The sequence below is a fragment of the Pleuronectes platessa genome, chromosome 7, assembly GCF_947347685.1.
Source record: "Pleuronectes platessa chromosome 7, fPlePla1.1, whole genome shotgun sequence".
Lineage (NCBI taxonomy): Eukaryota > Metazoa > Chordata > Actinopteri > Pleuronectiformes > Pleuronectidae > Pleuronectes > Pleuronectes platessa.
The window spans coordinates 17,864,931-17,884,413 of record NC_070632.1 but is presented as its reverse complement, the minus strand read 5'-3'; the positions used below and the strand labels follow the sequence as shown (position 1 = coordinate 17,884,413).

The 19,483-nt window shown below is 41.3% G+C and overlaps 1 protein-coding gene across 1 annotated transcript; it reads left to right on the top strand.

Annotated features, from left to right (window-relative positions):
• The first annotated feature begins 2 nt into the window (after positions 1 to 2).
• On the top strand, positions 3 to 17,980 carry LOC128444379 (FYVE, RhoGEF and PH domain-containing protein 6). Its single transcript, XM_053426851.1, has 21 exons — positions 3 to 210; positions 1,472 to 3,485; positions 5,837 to 5,987; positions 6,212 to 6,273; positions 7,181 to 7,211; positions 9,594 to 9,745; positions 10,582 to 10,738; positions 10,887 to 10,974; positions 11,808 to 11,858; positions 11,959 to 12,017; positions 12,384 to 12,455; positions 13,191 to 13,259; positions 13,847 to 13,930; positions 14,013 to 14,092; positions 14,214 to 14,316; positions 14,450 to 14,596; positions 15,344 to 15,449; positions 15,562 to 15,656; positions 15,975 to 16,103; positions 16,636 to 16,775; positions 17,243 to 17,980. The coding sequence occupies exons 1-21, from the start codon at positions 201 to 203 to the stop codon at positions 17,277 to 17,279; spliced, it is 3,837 nt and encodes a 1,278-aa protein (XP_053282826.1). The 5' UTR covers positions 3 to 200; the 3' UTR covers positions 17,280 to 17,980.
• The last annotated feature ends 1,503 nt before the right edge of the window (positions 17,981 to 19,483 follow it).

Genomic DNA, 19,483 nt, shown 5'->3' with positions numbered 1-19,483 from the left:
CTGGTTCATACCGCAGGCAGCCGGAGGTGCTGCAGTGACTCCGAGCTGTTGGCAGTGGGACCACTAGTGCTGCTCTCGGACAAACGCGAAAAAACAATGTCGGTAACTTAGTTTGAGTCGTCGTTTCGTGATGTGACGACCAGAGAAGGTTCGATTCCTCTGGTCTGACAGAAGAAGAAAGTGAAGAGAAAGAAGCGAGGATGAGCTCAGGTGAGTGAGAGAGAGAGACAACTGTTGTTCTTTGATTCGTGTGTGAACCAGGAAATTTTAAAAGCACTGCTTTAATAACCATTAGATGTATCTCATACAAACAAACCAATAATACAACAGATGTCTATATATTCATTTTTTATTTATACAAATAAACAATGCTACATCTATTTTATATGTGGCTGAAGTTTATTTCGACTCCAGTCCCCGGTTAGAACTTTAAATGTGTGTGTGTGTGTGTGAGTGCGCGCGCGCGTGTGTGTGTGTTTTGTACTTGTTTGTGTCAACAACCTGCAGATTAAATGACTTTAGAGCAGCGATTCAGAAGCCAAAACAAATTCAGCAATTTATTAAATAGGATCCAAACTGTGTTGTAGTGAGGTAGAGGTCAACACCACAGCATCATCAAACTAGTTTGTTTGTTTTTCCTACATATATCATATTAATGGTGTCACTCTATGACCCCACCCCCACACATACACACACTCTCAGGGGAGACCACCCTCCACTTTGAGAACCACTGCTGCATTAGAGTGTAAATGTGTATTTTGCCTTCCCATCAGTATGTTATGGTTACAGTCTTCCAACAGAAGATTTTAGGGCACTAGTTCAGACAGATGTACCAGTTTGCGTGATCCCCAGTCCCTGTGACCCCCACACTCTTCATCTCCCATCTGCTCCTCCTCCTCCTCTGCCATGTTGACATGGGCCATTTGCTGGATTACTGTGCTGCTGTGTGCAGTGGCAAACAAAAGCCTTGTGATATTTGAACCCCCCCCCCCCCGGAGAGATGCTGTAGTACTTTACAGTTTTACACTAAGCTGTCAGGATCAATGCTGCAGAGTGAATTTGACGAGTTAAGGAGTGAAGCCCCATTAGAGCAACATCTGTCAGATTGAAAATACATCTGAAATGCCGTCTGGATTTTGAGAACATGAGTCTTACATTGTGTCAGATTGGAACCATGGTCATTTTCTGGGCGGCTTTTTGGGCGGCTGTGGCAAGATGCTGAACCCTTGACGGCCCTTAATGGCTGAGCCAGCAGTGATAAATGAAAGTAGATGCACTGTATGAATGTGTGTGTGAATGGGTGAATGTGAAAACTGTGCTGTAGAGCTCTTTCATTGCGAATTTAGACTAGAAAAGCTGCCAAATAAATACAGACCAGTTACAATTTTCAATATATTTAGATTTAGCTTGACTGTGGTGCTGATAAACTCAAAATCTCAGGTGTGTGTACATTTTATTTTTCTCTCCTCAGACATGCACAAACCACCTCTAGCCCCGAAACCAAAGCTGGTGCAACCCCAGAGGCCGGGGCTCTCTCCCTCCACCACCAGAAGAGCCTGCCTTTCTCTCCCGTCTCCCGGCACGCCAAGGAGGGTCAAACCGGTACTGGCCCCCAAGCCCTGCCTCTCAAAACCCACATCCGCCGCCGTGGCTTCCAAACCCCTCGCTTCAAAGAGCCCGCACCAAACATCTGTAACAGAAAACCCTTGTGCTGTAGGTCTGCTGAACTCTCATAATGGAATACAGCAAGAGAACAAAAAGCCGGATTGGGATTACATTATTCCTATTTACTTGTGCAGCCAGGAAAACTGCCAGTGCATCAGGAGCACAGCGGCAGGCAGAGACAAAACGGAGAGAGAGTTGCAGAATGTTAAAGGCGAAGAAAAACGAAAGATTCCCCAAACATCCAGAGGTGTGGTGGAGAGTGGAGAGAGAACGGACGCTAGTAAGAGCCGAGTGATGAGTGATAAACCAGCACAGTCTGCCTCTACCAATACCAACCTCACTCACCATAAGCCTCTACAAGAGAGGCTCAATTTGGACAAACATCCTCACACAGACATTACCTCCAGTCTTGTGGTGAACATTAGGCCCTCTCCTCCTCACAGTACACGCAGCGATAAGTCAAATGGTAACGTAACACCTCAGGGTCCACCTGGGCGTGGGCCGAAGGAAGATGCTCTTGGCTCAGGGCAGATATCTTGCGTGCCCCAACCCAAACCAGTCCCAGTGCCACGGAAACCCAGGACAGCTGTTCTGGCTGCCCAGGAAAAGGTGGAGGAGCAGAGGGAAGAGACTATGAGCGTACAGGAAGGGAGGGAGATGAACGTCAGAGAGGTGAAGGTGTCATCGGAAGGGAAGGACAGCACACCCCTGTCTGTCAGTGTACCTGTTAGTTTAAACAAGCAGCCGATTGTTCTGACTGTGAGAAAGGTCAGTGCTCCGCCAGCCCCTCCACCCAAGAAAAAGCCTTTTCTGTCTGCACCTGAGAGCGCGCCACCTGAGATGCTGCCAAAGGATGTGGACGAGGAGGACCTGGGCTGGGACAGCAGCGTTTATGAGATGGAAGTGTCGGTTGACATGGAGAACGGAGAGTTGGACAAGGAGATGCAAGGAAAGGAAGATCAGGAGAGAGTCTTCAGCGACCTCACGCATCGTCCGACTTCTAGCTTTTTGCTCAATCAGCCGGATATCAGCCAGCCTCCTGCCATCACCGTGGCAGCACAGAAGGTTGGGCACAGACTGCTTCCGAAGAAGCCGCAGAGATACAGCAGCCACATGACGTTGATCCGGAGGAAGGAATCCTCTGAGGAGAAAGAAAGTGGGAAAATAGGAGATGGTGAGAAAAGACAGGAGGTCGATCCCAGACAAGATTGTGTTTTGAGGGAGAGAGCGATGAGGGAGCTGCCTCTGCCCCCAGATGAGAAAGCAAGAAGAAGCCTCCTACCACCTGGAATCATTAAGCCCCTACGGTCCAGCCTGGGCAAACAGAGAGCCAAGTCGTTCTGCAGTGCCGACCTTGTTTGCTCCGACGCACCGAGGAGGAACTCCTTCCGGAAACTGCTGGACTTGAAGCTTTCGGTGAAGATGCTGCCTAAGCTGAAAGTGAGACGAGGCCAGAGCCCGGACTGCACTGCCAACGACAATGAGCAGAGTGTTGACAATCTCCAAGATGCACATCAGAACCTCTCACAGCATATAAGATTGGAACGTAAATCATCCTGTCCTCTGATCGGAGTGGAGCAAAGCGTGGATGGAGATGACGTATCCCCTGGGATGGATCAAGATCTTCACTATGAGAACATCCGTCACTATGAGGAGATCCCAGACTACGAGAACGTCTACGAGGGGACCTTCTCACAGCCTCCGGCCTGGCAAGGCGACATGTATAATGATGAAGGCATTTATGAGGAGCAGGAGCCGTACATGACCTTTGAGAAAAACTCTGGAAACCAACAGTGTCTCCCACCGACAGACTACGAAAGGTAGATTGTGTTGGCTTTCATTTCTGTCTCTATATAACCTTACATATGAATTTCATTTGAAATAGAGATGGCTGCTCTTGTTTTCTGAGTCCTGAGGCTTCTCCAAGCGGCAGCACTTATGTGTAAACGATTAAATGACAGAGTGTGACTTTTGTAAAAAGCAAAGGCTCACTGAAACACAGGTCACACTTGTAAGCAGATCAGCTGAGTCACACAATAATGCCAGGTATGAACAGGGCCATTGTCTTTTTTTGTCACAGATTCCTGTCTGGGGAGTTTGACTAGTACGGCGGAGAGTTGCTTACATAGCCACTCAGGTGGTTGTGGGTTGACTTAAATATTCACATGGCTCATTTACACAATGCTTCTATAAATATGCACTTCAATGCAACAGGTTGTGATCGAAGGCAACACTGGAGAACCTTTGGTCTCAAAGTGCACCACAGCTCTGCAGCTTTTCAAACCGAGGCTGAGAAGACACTTAAAATAAAAGTGTTTCAGTCTTTAAAGGGCTATCTCATCCGTTTCCACTCAAGCTGTTAAGATGTAGGTGATGATTTTGGTTCCACTGAAACACAATGGAGGACAGAGATTTTTATCTGTGAGCTCAAAGCATTATGTTACTTAGCGTAAAACCAGGTTTCTGTGACTCTAGCTTGGATGATGATGTTTACATAAGTTGCTCCTTTTATATTCCCATTTACATGTTACAGAGAATAGTCTGATTATGACTTTGGTTAGTAACTGTTACACATGCATATGTCAACAGGCCTCAAAGACCCCAATAGGATGTTACAAACATTAAAATAAAAACAGGAAAAAACAGAGTAAAGCACAAACAACAGAAGAATAAAATCTACACAGAGGACAAGCAGAAACGATAGAGCCATAAGGACTAGACCAAGTTATAATATATGTAAAATAGCTGAGTTTTTAACAACCTCTTAAAACTGTTGACGCCTCTGCATTGTTTTATAACTCAGGGAAGACGGTTCCAGAGGGTGGGAGCCATGACAGAAAATGTGAGGTCACCTTTAGCTTTTAATCTGGACGCCTTCATTATTTTTTATTCCAAGTATGACCTTATTCAAGTTCGAGTAATCAGAGAATGCTGTTTACATGACAGTGTCTTATTCAGACTTAAACGTAATCAGGTCAAAATCTAAACAATACTGTCCATGTTTCTGGAACAAGAAACTGGTTCTAAATTATCCTAAATGTTCAGATCCTGTAATCATCAAAAATAAAATATTCAGATTTGGTTTCGGTGTACTGAAATGTACCTTAAAATGTTTATCTACAGCAGCTAGTTTGATGATTAAATGGCCCAGTTAAACTTGTATTAAATATAAACTCCCTGGAGCGATGTTTGTAATGTTCCTCATCTTGTAAAGAATGTATGTTATGTTATGAATGACCAGTAAGCAGAAGTCAGTGGGGAAAATAGGATTACACTTTGTGTAACTGTGCATTCTGCCTCCTGTGGCTTAGCGTGTCGCCCGCTTTAGTTCCACAATCACATGTCGAAAACACGTTGAGCAGCTCACAAACACAGACCAGTCACATTTAAATGCAACAACTAATGTAGACACCTTATTTTAGGAAAGACCCACTGACTCTGGCTTAGTGGCTTTGCTGTTTTTTTTTGTTTTTTTTAGCTGTTTTTCATTTTCTGCAGTTCAGTGCAGGGAGGTGCTGTTGTTTTACACGTGGTTCTCCCTCAGGGGATTCTGGTATTTTAGATATGAGGTTTGTCTTTGGTGCAGTTTCCTCCTCGCCTTTCACATCATCATTTTTCGGCTGCAAGGTTAAACGAACAGAGTGTGTGACGACTGCGACTAGTGGCCAGTGTCTGGTTTGGACTTTGCTTCAGGTGGACTTGTTGGCAGTGTTTTAGCTCTGTGTGTGGAGGCATGCAGCCGGACCAGGCCTTGTGTCATGTGACAGTGTTGATTACAATCATTGAATGTTTTTTCCTGCTGCATCATGCTGACTTTCCTGTGTGCTTTTATTTTTATGACTCCCTCTTGATCATGGCAGGAAATGTTTGAATACTGCTGTTCTGACAGAAATGCATGCTCCCGCAGATGACATGTGCTGACCTAGGTGCTTTTTATTTGGGCATCATCTCTTTCGCCCACTTCTTTCGACAAAAACATCCTTTCTTGTGGCCTTGTTTTATATTCTAATCATGTGCCGTTGGAATGACTCAGGTTTGTGTCACGTTGGGCTGCATTCAGTGTTTTTGATAAATGCCTGCAGCTGCTAGTGTGTATCCACAACACCTGCACAGTTCATGCTTTGGCATCTGTCTCTTTTTCTTCTTTCAAACATTGTGCCCCTTTTAACAGAAGCTCTGCCGGTGAGGAGGTGGAAGCCCTGGGCGACGGCCCGTCCGATGATGATTTTATGGTGAACACCTTGTCGTCAGACGAGGAGGACGAGAACGACAGCAGCTCCATCTCAAGTAAAGGAGACGCTGAGCAGTCAGAGGAGAGTGCGGTGAGTTGATGCTGCTCATGATTTATGACTTGTCTCACTGGATTTATTCTTCACAAGGTCTGTTACATTGCATTGTGTTTTACTGACAGGTGTTTTCTATTATTCCGTCCACCCACTGCCCATCTAAGTGGCTGCAGACTTATTCAGGATCCACATATCTAGAGTAAGTAGTTATTTTCTAATGAATCACGATTAATATCTGTTTTTGCTTTTTTGAGACGCAGAGTGGACAGAAGAAGAGCAAGATTCACCACATCGCTACTGAAATCATGAGCTCTGAGAGTGTGTAAGAGTCTTCATTTTTTTCTTAAAGCCTAAGGTCACTTAAATTACTAAAATGAATACAATTTTCTTCTCTTACTACTCCTACTTCTCTTTGCCCAGGTTTTGGAAAATATCTGTCTCTGAGATATGTGCCTTCACCCCCATTTAACGTGAAAAGACACCTCAAATATACTGACAATTTTGCATTTAGAGTGCATACCTGTGCCAAGGCCCAACAGTTCCCTTTTGAAACCACATTTATATTCAACAGATTCAGGTTTTTATTTGGATCTGCACCAAATTGCTAAATGACACTGAAGAACTGAAAAGAGGTTTATTTATATGCAAGGTCACACACACCACACAAAGGATCCCGCCATGTTTTGTGCTTGAGAATCAAGTCACATGGACTCTTTTTAAACCAGAAGGTCACTCTGTGGAGCACATGTCCCTGCCACGGCCCAATAGTCCCCTTATGAAACTCACTCATCCACACTTTTATTTGAAGTTAGCATCTATTTTGCAAACACTCATAAATATCAGTCATATAAAAAACAGTATCATGATTGTTTCTATCAATATCCATGAATTATTCAAGTTATAATATTATAATAATTCACAAGGGTCATTAGCAGTTTAAGACTATTTTACTTTTATGAAATTAAAACTCACAGGAAGGTCTTTACATTATGTGACAGAAACTTTCAACATTTTAAGCTCCAGAGTAAAAACTTCCTTCAACTACACTGTATTGGGTGGAGACAGAAATCTGAAAACCTTGGCAAATGAAACTACAATTTTCAGTATGACTATATAAAAGATGTAGTTGAGAAAAATACATTTTTCTTTGTACTTAAAGGATATTACTCTTTATTGCTGTACTTATCAATCATAAATAATTAATCTTTTCCCATTTGTTGTTGTTCTAGGTTTGTCGATGTCCTGAAGCTTCTTCATGTCGTAAGAACTCTCCCCACACACATCACCCCTAACAGGGCCCCATGTTTGTTGTGATAAGAGCAGATAGGCTGGTGTTTCTCTGTATATATTGTACTTAGTGCTTGTCTACTGAGAGAGCCCACATTCTCCATATGTGTTCGATTAGCAAAACCACTGGGTCACACCCCATACAGCAGAAAAGAGAGCCAACTCCCCTCAGTCTCTTCCCCACAGATCACATTCCTCATGGTTTTCCCCTGAAGTTCAGCAGTAGCGTGATCTCACTGTAACATTACACTCATCTGGACTTAAAGAGTCGCATCATCTCCTGGTGGCTTATGGGGACATTTGATCATTAGTGTATCAAAGGCACAAACTTGATGTGATGATGTGGTTTCTTTGCTAACTTCCCTCAAAATTTCCGTGACAGATATAATATGGAGTGACTAGCACAACAGTAAGTAGTATTAGTTTCTGCTGACAAACCAGTATTAGTCTTATTCTCTCTCAGTGAGCATGTAGACTTGATAACTCTTTCAGACAATTACAAAACAAAAGCTAAAGCAATGTATAAATTTGGGACTTAAAGCAACCCTATGCAAAATTTTCGTTTAAATTGCAGCTTCAGAATTAGTTTGATGGTTCACTGACTTTGAATAAGGAAAGTAGTGCTGCAAATATCAGCATTCAACTTGTTATTTATCGATAATTCTAAAAACATTCTGTTGTAATTGTCACAGCAGCTGCTCCTCTGGTTCAGGAAGCCGGGGATCATGGGTAATATTCAGCGGGACTGCACAGCTCCAATTTACAGATTGATTGGCAACATGAAAAAACACTTAATCGCTCGGACACGGAGTTAAACAGAATTAACTACCGAATGTGGCTGAAGAGGGCGCTGTTACTTATTAAAAGTCACATAGTGTTGCTTTAATAAGTAGTTTAACACAATTTCCAACATGTGCACAGTGGTGGGTCATTTTGCACTTTGAACTAAATGTTAACATCACACATGCTAACGTGCTCATGATAACCATGCTAACTGGGCTACGGTAGACAGGCGTAATGACCATGTGTAGGTTTTGGCGCTAGCTTGTGCAAATAAGAAACAAAGACAACATGGGCTACAGCTGCGACTTAAAGGGTTTACATTAGTTTTAAGTAAATGTTTGGTCATTTTATAGAGATATGAACATTTTGTCCTGATGATGGCACCTGATACCAATGTTATTATAGTTCATCCTGTGGAGAACAAGAATGTACTGAATGTATTATATTCCACAGCAATTATCCATCTCGTGGCTGTCGAGAAATTTCAATCAAAACCACAAAATACCAACATCATGAATATTAAACACAGGCAACAAAGAACAGTTGTGTTCTGTAAGCATCAAGTGGGCTGGGATGCCACACATCTTACACACAGACACCTGATGAATACCGCTAACAGTCATTTAACTAATGTATCAAAGTAAAAGGCTTACAATCGATGAGATGAACCGTGAAAAGAGAACAAAGTATGGCGGAGTCACAGGCGATGGTCAGACAGGAAGTTGTTGAGTCTCTGTGAACCAAAGGTGAAACGCTTCCTTTGTTAGCCTTTGTTTATTCATGTTAACCTGGCAGCCAGTGTTCCACAAACTGATGGCCATGTTAGTGCTATGCTCTTTGTACGGATGCGTATTGTCTCTAAAATGCTAAACAATAGAAAAAGAGTTACAGCTGTGACTTGTAGCTCTATAAAAATGGGATGTTGGTCTTACAAATCAGTTTCAGTCAATAAGTTACCGTGGCCACTTCACTGTGGGCAGTAACAAAACATAACTCACACATATTCAACAACTACTTCTCTCGTGAATCATCCATGTTTTTTGACTAATATCCACATGACCCACCTCCGTCACTGTCAGCTGTTGTAGAAGGAAGAGATCGCACATGTTAACCACAGGAGCTCTCTGCTGGGTGCCCAGTGTGTAAGCACTTTTATTTGCCATGTGTCCACATAAACCACCAAAGATCCTCCACATCATCAGAAAAAGGAGCAGAAACGGTGCCTCCGGCTCCTCTGTGCTCTCTCTGTAGTCCTGATTCACTAGAAACTGACAATGTGAAGATAGTCAGTGTTTCTTTCTCTTGAATTTTTCTGCTTAATGTTCCTGGACTTGTATCTAATAAGATTTGGTTTTGGACTTTGTAGAGAAGACAACTTTTAAATCAGTGATACTTAATCCCTTTCTTAGACTGCGCAAACATTTTCAAGAAAATATATAAAGATGAAGTTCAACAAGAAACAACTTAAGAACATTTAGCATATTCTGAACTTCCCCACTGTGACTTTGGATGACTTCCTGTATTTGTCCCTTCTGACACTTTTTTTCTTTTCCGCCTCTCTTACATAAATAGGACTTCCGAGATGTGGTGTGCAAATCATCTCGTCAGAATGGGAAGCCCGTGATTGAGGAGCGACTTCTCAACCAGATCCTGTATTACCTCCCACAGCTCTACGAACTCAACCAAGACCTGCTGAGAGAGCTGAAGCAGAGATTGGCCAAATGGTACAGTAACGGAATCACAAAAAAGTTATTTAACATTTGTTTTTAACGATCACTGATAACTGACAACCCAGAGCAATACATACTGTTATGAGCGACATGAGCCGTTTTCAGACATGAACTCCGTAGGAGGTCCGGAGAATTGAGTCCGGAATTTCTCCGGAGGTCGAACGACGCAGTGGGGGATTGTCCGCTCAGACAAGGAGACAAACAACCGATCACGTTCAATTTCAACTTTCCAATCAATCTAACCCCAATCTGCATGTGTTGGAACTATTAAAAAAAGCTGGAGTACTCTGAAAAAACCCGCGCAGACTTGAAGAGAACATTCAAACCCAACAAGGAAAGACCCCATAACATTCAAAGAACATTCAAAAACTCGCTATTTGACTTCATGAGGCCGGTGTGGAGGTGATTTAATTTGCCTTGATTGACAGTGAACAAACAACATACCAACTGTGTCATCAGGCTCTAATTAAATGCTGCCATTACTTTAATTACCACTTTCAAACTTGAAAACAGAATTCGTGTCATCTTGCAAATCCAAGTTACGACTGGGAAACTCAGTTTCTTCTGAAATCTCTGACGTAATATCTGACTGAGCCCTTACAAATATGGATTTGCCTTTTAGACAAAAGAATATGGATGCTTCACATCAGCCAAAGATCATTGTATTGGTGTAATTAAACACACATTTAACTCGACCACTATCATCTCCTTAATCAGGCAATAGTCTTGAGCTGTCAAATAATACATTGTTTTCATTGGAATTGTTAAACATGCATACAGAGGTGTCACATGGGCCTGGTTAATCTCACGCCATTTCATTCTGTGCACAGGAATGAGAGTGCGCAGCTAGCGGACATTTTCCTGAAGAAAGGGCCCTATCTGAAGATGTACTCCACTTACATCCGCGAGTTTGACAAGAATGTGGCTTTGCTGGAAGAGCATACCAAGAGGAACCCAGCATTTGGAGCTGTAGTACGGGAATTTGAGGTAACGAGGCCTGTTAGACCTGTTCTGTCTGTCTGGGGGAGGTGCGTGTTTTGTGGTCGATATGACGTCATTGTTTATGTATTTGTTGCGTGTGTGTGTGTGTGTGTTGCTGAAAATGATTTATGAAGTGTGTCATTATCTGTCCAAGGCCACTCCACGCTGTGCCGGCTTGGCCCTGAAGCATTACCTACTGAAGCCAATTCAGAGGATTCCTCAGTACCAGATGCTGCTCACAGGTAAGGTCTTATGAAGTCAGGGGCGTTGCTAGGAATTGTCCACATCACATGCCAGAGAGGGGCCACAATTTACATCCATGCACTATTTCTGGTTCAGTAAGGTGCACAAGTCATTGCTTGTTTACTGTAGCTTTGATTCAAAGCCACACATCACTGATTATTTAGAAAATTGTTCCGTGTTCAAGAGCATTGAGTAAAGTCAAAAAGACAATGTAATACAAATTCTGAGTGAACTTTTGTATTGTAAGTATTATAACCTTATGAAAAAAGACTACTGACAGGATAGGGGCACTGCAGGGGCCAATCAGATTTCCGCTGGGGCCAGTGCACCCCTGCTCCCACCCCTACATTCGCCCCTGAATATAATGTCAGTTTCCCTGCAATAAATGAATCTGTTAATTTCTTGATGCATCATTTTTAAGTCAAACTCAAACTTGATCTAAATCAATATCATTCCTTAAAATCCTATTTCCTAAACCAGTTCGATCAACCTGTGACGTCCCATTGTGTGCGTCATGCTGCCCCCTGGTGTACATAAAAACAAACACAGTTTACGGTTCAGTCTTGCGTCCTCTGCTGACATATAATCCGATTTTTGAAATGCGGTCCAAATTTTAGCGACATAACACAAGCTTTAACATGAGGGGGCTTAGAGTGTCATGAGTCTAATGCACCGGGGTCGATCGCTCAGTGCCAGAATGTGAAGAATGTAACTCACGTCACTCTTGTATAATTGAATTACATGATTTACTACACAACACTGAGCCCTCGTGACCCAATGTACCAGGGAAGTTTCCTCGTGTTTGATGCCACTGAGTTGAATTTCGTTTCAGATTATCTGAAAAACCTCTCTGAGAACTCGGATGATTACAAGGACACACAAGGTAAATCAATTGCCTTATTGCACATGTGCACATGTTCCCGTTATGACTTCAGTGGATTTGAGACTTTATCTGTCATGTATGTGATTTCCTTTCTACTCAGCTGCCCTTGCTCTTGTGAAGGAGGTGGCCAATCATGCCAACGACATCATGAAACAAGGGGTGAGAGATGATTCAAATATGAAAATCAACATGTTCTCTTAAAGCTGAGTGTGTAGAATTAAGTGACATAAAGTGGTGAAGTGTCATGTTGCAGCTGGATCCCCCTCACCTCCTCCTCCCTTTCCAAACATGAAAGACAATCTGTGGTAATCTTGGTGTAGTGTGGTAACCTTGGACTCTCTATGATGTTAGGCTAAATAAAGCAACAATTTCTATAATTTAGTTGAAACACAAAAGTGAAAACGTCACTAGGATTATTTTATATTCAATTTCTGTCCCTCTCACCTTAATCTTACACACTGGACCTTTAACATGTTGAAATGCTCCATACATGATTCTGATCGCTAATTAAAAAACAAATCTCAGGATAATTTCCAGAAGCTGATCCAGGTGCAGTGCAGTCTGAACGGCCATCATGAGATAGTCCAGCCTGGGCGGGTAAGACCTGATCGATGTCGCTTAATGAGTTGTTATTGTGTGCATTTAAATATAGGCTATTGAAAAGTGTATCTACAGCTGTTTTCAGAATTGAAATGTGCAGACAGTTGGGTCCAGACACTATCCAGACTTTCTCTGCCGGAGATTGTCCGGGTCTGAAACGTTCAAAAATACAAATAAATAGCTATTATTAAATAATAATAAATTAGGTTTTGTTTGTTATGTGTTACAAACTTCATCAACATGCCCATTCGCTCACAGTGAATTCTGCAGACTTTATCTTGCTGTATTCTACATTCACTGCAGCTTTTACCAACGGGCTGGCAGGGAGAGGTGCATGTCTGAAAGCAGCTTAAATTACATTTTGTTACACAAGATTTACAAAACAATACTAATAAAAAAGTCTAATTTCAAGGTCTGTTCTGGAGCTTCTGTTCTTTAACAAATGCAGATTGCTCTGTTGTCTTGGATTAGCAGATGTTTAAATTTTTCTGACAATTGAAGAACTTATTGTCCGTGTTGAATTATTAGTTTATTATACTTATTGTAATAAATTCAGAGTTCACTCTTGACCTTGTAAATAACAGCACACAACAACCAAATGGTTAATTGCCTTTAGGACTGACAAAATGTTTTACTTTAAGAATGGAATTTTAACAGAAACAGAAATATAATCAAATGTCTTTTTTCATAAAACATGAATTGATTTGCTCTGGTGACATATTTGTGTTGTAGATCTTCCTGAAGGAGGGCGTCCTGATGAAACTGGCCAGGAAGGTCATGCAGCCCAGAAAGTTCTTCCTGGTACAGTTCACATCTGTCTCTTACTTCTCTTTGCTTCACGCTTTCAGAACATGATCATGGCAACACTGTAATGTATGTGTCGTCGGCCCAGTCCACTCTCTCCCATCTTCCCTTTCTTTGCAAATTCCTCTGCAAAAAATCATTATGATCAGATGTCCAAAGCGATACTCATTCTAAATAAATGTTTCCTTTTCAAGCAGTTATTAAGATCAATCATCCATGTCTCACAATGTTTTTTATGCTGCTGTAAAAATCATATGACAATTATAGATCAGAGATTCTTGACTGTCTTCTGTCTTGGGGTCAAATTTGTACTATATACAGTGGGCGATTTGTTTGGGTGAGGGGGGCCCTCCACTCTAAACCAAAGTGACAAAAATTCATTCCCCTCGATAACCTGCCATTTCTGCCATACCCTCTCAGGGTCTGACCACCCCCCTGGTAAAATGTAACAAATTACCTATCCACATTATATTTACTGTAGAGCAGTTTTTTTCTTCACTAGCACAGAGCCTAACCCCTGGTTATCTCAACCACACCAAAACTCTGGATCTTATCATAATCTTTTAATGTGATTTCTCCTTTAGTTTAACGACATGTTGCTGTACACCACCCCTGTTCAGTCGGGTCAGTACAAGCTGAACAACATTCTGTGTCTGGCTGGGATGAGGGTGAGAACTCTTGTCACATCTGTGTTATCAAGAGATACAAGATATTTGCTGCCACCGCTGCTCACAGTGAAATCCCTTACAGGTTAGCAAACCAAGCCAGGAGGCCTATCAGAACGAGCTGAACATTGAGAGTGTGGAGCGCTCCTTCATTCTGTCGGCAAGGTAATGATCTCAATCAAGAGATACAGTATCTTCCAAGAGTGCATGTGTTTCTCATTGTTGAGCATAGGTGTGTTGATGCTGTGCAGGGTGTACAGTAATTCTTTGTTTTCTCTTCCGGTAGTTCGGCAAGAGAGAGAGACGAATGGCTCGGGGCCATTTCCACAGCGATCTGTGACTACACCAGAAAGAAAATCAGTTTTATAACTGGCAAACCTCTAGAGGAGGTAAGACAACCTCAGAAAAGACACCCTATATGTTTACTGTAAACATATAGATTAATGATAAGGTGATAACATCTAAAAAAGGTGGTGTATATGAGCAGTAAGTGAGTATGTTGTTTCTTTTACCTAAACGCAGGTAGAACTGACAGACGGTGGTGATGGTGTTCCTTTGGGATCCAAAGCCCCGATATGGATCCCTGACCCACGGACCACCATGTGCATGATCTGCACCTGTGAGTTCTCCCTGACCTGGCGGAGACACCACTGCCGAGCATGTGGAAAGGTGAGTAGACAAAAAGTTGCCTGTAAATCTCACGAAATAACACTTGACACCTTGTTTGTTTCAAACTAATCTAAACCTGGCAATCTCCCAGTGGGACTCCACAGGTCTCGATCACACATACGCAAATGTGGAGAACCTTCACCACCTGTTCACTTCCAATCTGTGCGAGTGAGGATGAATAAAACATTCTCCTCCTGTGGCGAGACAAATTGCAGCGTGGCTTCTTGTAGAGTTCAACTTTGGTGAACTTTGACCCAAGATATTCACTTTACTTTACCGTATGTGTGACCACGCCCTATAAGTCGTATATATTGTCATGTTTACGCTGCTGTTTGTGACAATTACTGTACATTCACATTATGATATTAGTCTTAGAATAATATCCTAGTTAGCAAGATTACACACAAATAATAGGACAGACTAGCATGAAAATGGGTGAGGGAGGAAGTGATTTAATTTTGGTCGGGATCCCGAGCAGGGGGGCAGGTCCAGGAATCTTTCTTTATTATTCTAGAACAGGGCATTTTTCCACTTTTTTGTTGATCTCTCAGAGAACGATTCATGATGAAAATAATCAGACATGTTTACGAGACTGATAATTATGAGTATGTGCAGATCCAAATAATAATGTGGATCTAGTGAATTCAAATGTAGTTTCATAAGGGAAACGTTGATCAAAAAAACAATTTGAATCGCTGTTGTAAAACAAGAGAAAAGTTTGTATGTTATACTTTATCATACAATCAGGTGGTGTGCCAGTCCTGTTCCTCCAACAAACACTGCCTTGAATACCTAAAGAACCAGTTAGCACGGGTGTGTGACCAGTGCTTCATTGTTCTTCAGCAGCAGAAAAGTAAGAGGAGCTGTTTTCAAGCTTTATTCACGATGACACTGTCATCCCTGTATTTTCATTCTGTCTCATGCTGAAACGTCACCGTGAATGTGTTTCATTGTCTGCTCATCAGGTGAAGGCTCCATTTCAGCAGCTTTGTCCCCTGGAGGCAGAAACACCTTTGCTTTTTCCAGGAAGCAGAAGAAGAAACCGGCTGCACTCAAAGAGGTGGCTGACATAGTTTTACACAAATCACCTGCAGTCTCATCTGATGGATATCTATGCCTCAGTGCTGGTGTCCACTAGTGGCCGAAGGAATAATGTTTTTGAATTGTCCGTCCGTCCGTTCCATTCTTTCAAACGCAAAAAGAATGGGGAAGCCTCGAGAGAATCCCTTTAAATTTGGCACAAATGTTTACTTACACTCACAGATATGATTAGATTTCAGTGGTCAAAGGTCACAGGGACATCATAAGAGTCTGGAAAAAGAAATGTGTGTAGCCTTAAACTACTGTGGGTGGTAATTCTAGTTTTTCCTTGTTTCAGGTGTCAGCAAACACAGACAACTCCTCCATGAGCGGCTATCTCCAGAGGTCAAAGGGCAATAAGAAGCAGGGGAAGAGGCTGTGGTTTGTCATTAAAGACAAAGTCTTGTACACGTACGCTGCAAGTGAGGTAAAGTCTCCCACTCGTCTCAGTGACAATCTTCAGTCTAATATAATTGGACTAGTGCAGTGGTCACCAACTTGTCGATTGCGACCAACTGGTCGATCTCGAAAGTCCCTCTGGACTCACTGGCTGCAGTTGCTCCGCAGAACAGCTGTGTGTGGCGCCTGTAAACCGTAAACTACTGTTATTTACATGAGTACACAAGACTACTAGACAGAACTTATTGTTGGAACTAAGAAGCAAAATATTGTGTATTGAACATATTCTGTAAATAAGAATATTGTGCATTTAACAGATAAAGGTGTATAACTGCCTTTCTTTGTGAATAGATATGCTCCTACATTTAGCCTTTTACAGAATTTGCAAACATAATAAATATGACCCTCCTAAGTGGGTTTTTTGGAAGATATCAGGGAGGTTGATCTCGGCCTACGTTTTGAATTACTAATGGACCTTGGGCTTGAAAAGGTTGGTGACCACTGGACTAGGAGTTGCTTTAATTTCCCTCTAACGTGTGTGTCATTGTGTCCTCATGCAGGATGTCGCAGCCTTAGAGAGTCAGCCCCTGTTAGGATTCATGCTGAAAGTGGATTCATTTCAGGAGTTACAGTTTAAGCTCTACCACAAAAACACACTGCACCACATTTTTAAAGCTGATGACGCACAAACAGCTCAAAGGTACAGCATCAAGAGAGATACTACTAGATTGCACTACTCATATCTTTTCTACTTCATGCCTTTTGGCTGCATACTATGTTGTTAACCTACATGTCACTTGAGTACTTGAAATGTTGTATAATTATAAGTAGTGCTACCTATATGTTGAGTGTCATACTTATGTGTTGAGTGTGTTCTGAATGTGCTGAGCGTGTTACGTTTATGTTGAGTGTGCTACTTGTATGTTGTGCGTGTTACTTGCATGTTGATTGTGTGTTACTTGTATGTTGAGTGTGTGTTACTTGCATGTTGAGCAGGTTTCTTGTATGTTAAGTGCATTACTTGTATGTTGAGTGTTTCTACGTCTGCTCATATGTTTACACTGGGGATTAGAGAGAACCGTCATTTCAGTCCTGCCTATGTCCTGTACATGTAAAGTTGACTGATAATTGTACAATTATAATATAATTTCTATTTTCTTTTTACAGATGGATCGACTCATTCAAAGAAGCCACTGTACTTTAACACCTTCAGTTCATCAACGAACTTTCTAACCTGTCAATGTTTACCTCAGATCTACAAAAAGCTCCTGGAGGCACAATATTAGTTGCATTAAAATGAAGTAAACACAAATTACTTTTCCAGTTAAAACTTACTGTAATTGCCTTTTCCAATGTTTGTTGAGTACTCTTTTGGTGGTGAAATTTACACACCAGTGTTTTCCACCAGATATTATTTTAGCTGTGTTTAAATTTAACATTTAGATTTAGTCACATTTTAATTTAATTGTGTAGTTGCCTGTTTGGATCTACATAGCATCGATTTGTCAGATAAAGCCCATTGTCTGTAGATTTTTTATAAATAGTGTAAATTAATTTGTATCCACATTTGCCTAAATGTTAAAACAAATCTTGCAAATGTGTTCTGCTATTCAGGGATTAGTACTTTATTTCACACAGATCTAGATGTACAGCACTCAAGACACAACTTTTAATACTTGTATAGGAAAGTTTCATTTTCACAAGTCTCACTAGTTTATCTGGGAATAAATATTCACTGTTTGGACATTAATTAACTTTACTTTGACATAAATATACTGCAAAGTGTTTTGCACTTAAGTCACTTAAATGGTTGTACATAGATTATATCCCATAAACATTTATAATTTGTAAATATAGATAATTGTAAATGAAATGTTATTAAAGTTCCATGAATTTTGCCTTTTACTGTGTTTTTGTTATTTCAGTAGAACTAAGAGAAAAAATGTCTTATCAGAAAGAGGAACTATACAGCATCCAGTGATGTTGCCCTTTCCTCTCTTTTTTGTAATTACATTTCTTATGATGGTTTTATGCATCAGGTTATTGCAGCATATCACAGAACAGACACAGTGCAGGCAATTTATATAGCAGATGACAACCCCCAATTAACATGAAGGTAAGATAAAATAAACTAAACACTTGGGATGTATAGCCAATAATTAACTATACAAATACAATTTTAGGCACAGCTTAACATGAAGCCAGAAGTGTTCCCATGTCTAAGCTACATTTCCCCTATTATTAATTTTACCCAGCATGAGTATCTACATAATATACACCATACTGTCCGTATAGAGAGTAAAGTGCAGTGGCACAGGATGATAGCTCTAGCAGGCAAAGGCGAGGAGCATGTAAAATATTATAAGGAGACAGATATATTCATATAGATGCAGATAAGACAAAACGAGTATAAAATGCTATACAATTGATTCATACGAGTATAAATAACCTTACCAACCAAGCTATAGTAAACTAAATATATAGGTATACATTTACAATCGTATAGATAGATAGATAGATTACTTTATTCATCCCCGAAGGGAAATTAAATCGTCATAGCGGCCGGTATATTTGAATACAATAAAATACAATAGAATAAAATAAAATAAAATAAAAATATTGAGGTAGAAAGAATAAAAAACCGAAACACAAGATAAATAGGTAGATAAGGTGCAGTGGCAAGATGATGGTAATAGTACTGATGATATGATGGTAATGTTATTGTTAGACAGTGATATAATATGATAAGATATATAGTAGAGGTATAAATATAAGTATTTGACTATACAATAGATAATATAATATACTATGAGTGTAAGAATATGTAGACATATAATATCAATATGGTTTATATTAACACATATCACATATGATGTGAAGTAAGTGTTCCAGTATATGGAGCGGAGTGTTGTACAGGGTACACAGTGCAAGGAAACAGGTATATTTAGTGCAGTTCTGTGATGGTGGCTCTGACAGAGGTAGATGAGTTGACCAGTCTTATTGCGGTTGGGAGGAATGATTTCCTGTATCGTTCCTTAGAGCAGCAGGGTTGAATGAGTCTGTGGCTGAAGCTGCTCCTTAGCTTGTCCAGTGTTTTGTGGAGGGGGTGAGAGGGATTGTCCATGATTGCCAGTAGTTTTGCCAGCATCCTGTCCTCCACCACCTCCTCCAGGGTGACAAGCTTAGAGCCAACCACAGACTATGCCTTCCTGATGAGTTTTTTCAGTTTGTTGGCGTCCTTTGCCTTGATGCCCGCACCCCAGGACACCACAGCAAAGAAGATGGTGCTCGCCACAACAGACTTGTAGAACATCTGCAGCATCTTGTTGCAGACATTGAAGGACCTGAGCCTCCTCAGGAAGTAAAGCCGGCTCAGGCCCTTCTTGTAGACGGACTCTGTGTTGGTGG